At 43.9% G+C, this 4,777-nt stretch overlaps 1 protein-coding gene across 1 annotated transcript in view; it reads left to right on the top strand.

Moving 5' to 3' along the window:
* The first annotated feature begins 534 nt into the window (after nucleotides 1-534).
* Nucleotides 535-4,777, top strand: part of rtn1a (reticulon 1a) — an 18,535-nt gene continuing 14,292 nt past the window's right edge. The window contains exon 1 of the mRNA XM_035673845.1: nucleotides 535-757. Within this exon, the coding sequence (XP_035529738.1) occupies nucleotides 535-757 (223 nt within the window). The remainder of the gene's footprint in view (nucleotides 758-4,777) is intronic.

Genomic DNA, 4,777 nt, shown 5'->3' on the forward strand with positions numbered 1-4,777 from the left:
CTCTCTCTCTCTCTCTCCTCCAGGTCACCGACTTATCCACAGTTTCACCCCACAAACCAAGCACCATTCTGCCGCCATTCACCCCGTCAATGTCAAACACTCGACTCCATCATTTAATGCCCCCTTTCACATTTTGGACTCCGCTCCCGAAAATAAAAAGTGCCAGCCCCGAGCCTCCGCGGACACCATGACGTCACCGGCGGAGCAGTGAAGTAAAACAATCAACCCCTCACTCCTCTTCCTCTTCCTCTTGCTCCGCGACCGACCGACCGACCGACCGCCCGACCGACCGCCCGCCTCATCAGTGGCGTCTACAAACCCCACAGACTCAGCTGACGGACGCCAGCGCGGAGCTGCATTGTTGTGTGTCTGTCTCCTGTCTCCTGTCTTAGCGCAGAGGGTTGCCACCGCTCGTCCACAGCACAGCCCCGGTACACGGTAAAAAAAAAAAAAAAAAACAGAAGAAGAAGCCTGGTAACCAGTTTATCTTGTGTCCGACAACAGGAAAGAAAAAAAATAAGATAAAAAATAAGCATGTCTGCTCAGCCCGGTGAGGAGCTCGGCTCGGAGGGGAGGTGGTTTGGGGATGACTATGAGAGGAATGGCCTCTTTGGGAACACACCGACCCGTTTCGGCGAGTTACGTGACGATTTTAAGCCGAGAGGCGGCGAGGTGTCGGGCGACCAGGATCAACAATTTCATCCTTCCCAGGACGACAGGAAAAGGCCTCCCGTTGCTATGGAAACTGCATCTACAGGTAAAGCGGGCGGTCTATCGCAATTTAAGTCGCGATGTTTGACCAATTTGTAGTGTTTTTTTATTTATTTTTTTTTTATTTTATTTTTTTAGCCACGTTAGGTTCAGTGTTTGTTCAGCTTTTATTAAACCACACACACACACACACACACACATACATCGGTGTTTAGGTGTAAATACAGAGAGAGAGAGAGAGAGAGAGAGACAGGGTATTTGTCACAGATATAGTGTTACGACAGACGGCCTGTCTGGCGGCTCAGTTAAAACTTCTGGGCTTGAAAACACAGAAACAGAGATCCTAGCGAGTAACTTCCATAGGATGAATCAGCTGGCACAAGAGCGGTGTGGAGGGGAATCCTATGAGGCATCTTCAAAACTCAGTCACACTTGATCCCAGCTTTATCCTTTTATGTAGTTATGAAACATCCAGTGTGATCCACTGTCTGTAGAGAGGATGCAGCAGTAAGAGACAGCCTGTTGAACTTTGAATGTACGCTCACACATGTAGGCACATGTAATAAACTACCTGCGTTCTGGATCTGGTGAGGTTGAGGGATGATAAATAGATTACAGGTCTAAGCTCTAGCTTTCACTGGGTAGAAAATAATTAAATCCTACACTTTATCAGCAGACTTAACCAAAAGATTTACCCAGTCCTGTAACCAGTAGCCTGTATGATGACTGATGATTCCCACCTTCCTGTTGTGGTATACTGTTGATGATATAGTTACAGTGCTGGATGCTGGAGGCAGTGTTTTTGTGGGAACATCATGCAGACCTCAGTTCTTAGTCCGTCACTCTCTTCAGCACAGCTCGACTCATGCTGCTATTTTTAATCCTGAAGGAGCAGGGCTCACTATTCGCTTGGCGAGCAAAACTAGAGCCCTGCACTTTCATTCACGAATTCACTGAAAAATTCATGAGATGATGTTTTAAAAAAAAAGAAAAGAAAACACCGCCTAGTTTCCTCTCTTTGGTGCTCTGGCCTTTCTCATTTTGCTGCCTGCTGCTGCTCCAAAACAAGAAATAGAGATAAAACATGTCATTGTTTTTTTTTGTATATCCGTTAAGTACAATGCATTATTAAATGCTTTGAATAAATTAGACTTTAATCCGTTAAAGCACAGAATTTGGCATTAAAGTAGAACTTTAATATTTAAAGCTAAAAATGTTGCAATGGAAAAAAGGAATTGCAAAATTTACATAACCTAGGAAAGTCAAAAATGATCCTCTTGAAGCAGACAGACTGTAAAATATATGTGAAATGATAAACTGTCTAGTCAGTGTTTGGCCTCGCTTTCTACCAAAAAACAAAACAAAGCACATGCTCTACTTTCATCATAGTGTGCCAGACAAACTCAAACTTGTACACAAACACAGATTGTGTTTTGATGCCTGAAAGAGGAAAGGATGGCGGTCTCATGTTGCTTTGACTCCAGCCAGTGTCCATACCACTGAAGTAATCCCCTCTGTCACTTATGTTCTTGGTGGGAACAGTGCAGATCTCATCACATCGAGCAGGGCAGAGTGGACATTTTCCTCTTGACCGGGCATGTTATAGTCCGTTCTGATCTTTGTCAAAGACATATTCACTCCCAATAAACACACCTTCCGTCTCTAATAACAGCTCAAGTTTTGGAAACGTAAAGATTTTTTTTACTCAGGCCAAATAAGAAGTTCGGCCTTTGAAGAGTACGAACTGTGAAATAGTAGCTCTTCAAGATGTCTAGAATTGCCTCGCTAAGTAATCGATCCATGCCTGTCCTAAATCTTGTTCACAACAGTGATCTACCCACAGGACGCCGATAATGCTGATTTCAGCTGTATTAAATTACCACAGGGCAGAACCCCAGCCTCAGATCACAGGGAGTACAGTGCATTATAGCCTCTTTCAACGTCAAAAGTTTTCCCATCCTGAGAAAGAAAGTTTTGGAAGATATTGCTGCATCATGACAGTTCTAAGTGTGCAGTGAAAATCCCACAGTGGAGTTTGTTTTTAGCTCGTCTAGCCTCCCCTGCTCTCTGGCATAGAAAAAAACAACAACTAAGTGCATGTTGTACACAAACAGTGGCACCTCATTTTGACATCATCCTTTTTCCAACCAGCTCTTTGTAGCTCATTACAATGCAATATAATGGTCACTTTATCATGTTCTGACAAAGTGCATCAGTCATGAGAAAGAGAAGAAAGGCGGATTAGACTCGAGTCTCTCTCCGTTTCAGCACATCATCAGTGACAAGGATGAGACAGCATATGTCTGGCTCGCTCTTTCCCATATCTTTCGGGTAGAGAAAGCACTTAGTGGACTCGGCTGGACTGCATAAGCCAGCACAGTGCATTTGTTCCTTTAGCTGGTGAGAGCTCTGCTCCTGTTCCCAGGGGGGCCAAGCAGTGCTACGTCTTTTCAGACCGGATGATAAAGATGCAAGATAATACAGGGGTGGAGGAGGAGTAGGAGGAGGAGGAGGAGGGGGAGGAGGAGGAGGAAAAGGAGGGGGAAAGCAGCTTAATGGCAAGAGAGGCGAGGCTGTGACGAGAAGGCCGATAGTTCATAGGGCGAAACTGTCGGGGGGAGAAACTGGAAATACAAAGAACTATCATTTCTTCCTTCACCTTTTTATTCAGTATGTTCCAGATGTCAGTGGTCAGCAGAGCAGCTCCCCGGTGCGAGCCAGGGTTACTTCCATTAGCGTGTGGTTAAAAATGTGTTGTCCTAGCACCTTACATAATAAAATAGGGCTTAAAGTGTGTACAATATATACTAGTGTGTCTGCTCTCCCGAATGATTGGGTCCTAAGTGCTCATCCTGTGCGTTACCTGCCAGGTTTCCAATCTCATTCATCTTCATCTGTCTCCAGGAGCAATTACCTAATGCTGAGGGATAAAAGGACACATAAAAGCATGACAGACCAAGCCCAAAAAGCTCCACTGCGGGGGACAGTAGCAAAGCATTACTGCTATCATCATATCCATAAATCAGAATTTCTCACGTGCTTTGATCCCCTGTGTTTACCCTGAAAACAATTAAGGGCCAACATGTGAAATATGACGCCATGTTTACGATCTTAATGCCTCGGTCCAGGTCTCCAGCCTGTGGGCACGGAGTAATCCCTGAGCTCAGGGGATTAGAGCTACTATCAGCAGAGACACTTAAAAACAGCGCAGTCCATCAAAATCGTTTGTAGGTTATTGTAGCCTACACCTTCCTGCCAGCGTCTGCACTCCATAACGCCAAAATCTGTGTGCACAATGAAAGTGAAATGCCAATCTAAAGTCACACTGAATTGACAGCTTTGACCCAAAGCAGACAGCTCGCAGACGCTCAGTCGTGTTCCTCCCACGTCCTCTCCATTCATCCATAAAGCTCTATCCAAGCAAGAAAAATACGATCAATACAGTGGAAGACAGGTATTGTACGTACCGCCGCTTCACAATCTGAATGGGGACAGATTAGCTTTTATTTAAACTGGCTCTACATTGATTTATCTTTGACAAAGGCTGCTGGAACAACAACATTTATCCTGTGTGGCTTTCAGTGATTTTTTTTTTTGAAGAGTGGGGGATACACTGATGTTTCTTACAGTAATTGTATGTCCTCATTGTTTTGGATCAATGCATCTCAGAACAGTTGAATCCCTCAGTACAGCTGTTCCCCAATCGACTCCTGCCAGTAGTTTTGTGGTACCTCAGCTCTTAGTATAGACCTTCTTTGTGCTCTCCATTATGCTCTTCTTCACCGACATTATAGTTAGTGACTAGTGTTCGTGTATTTGTTCAGACAAGGAATACATTATGAACATAAAAGTTAGAACCAAAGCTTTTAAATCCAGAGACTCTGAAGAGTAAGAGCGGTACTTCAGTTAATCTGAAACCAGCCTCCAATAGAATCGTATGGTGAATCACTGTGATTCAGTTCTGTTGTCCAGATTAATAATAAAAGTTAAATACTAAAAGTTCTTCATGAAGTCAGTTTTATTGTTTGATTATTAAGAATATTCACTTGTATTTTTATTTGTTACT

This window comes from Morone saxatilis, unplaced genomic scaffold, assembly GCF_004916995.1.
Source record: "Morone saxatilis isolate NCDOM2014 unplaced genomic scaffold, NCSU_SB_2.0 Contig3, whole genome shotgun sequence".
In the NCBI taxonomy this organism is placed as follows: domain Eukaryota; kingdom Metazoa; phylum Chordata; class Actinopteri; family Moronidae; genus Morone; species Morone saxatilis.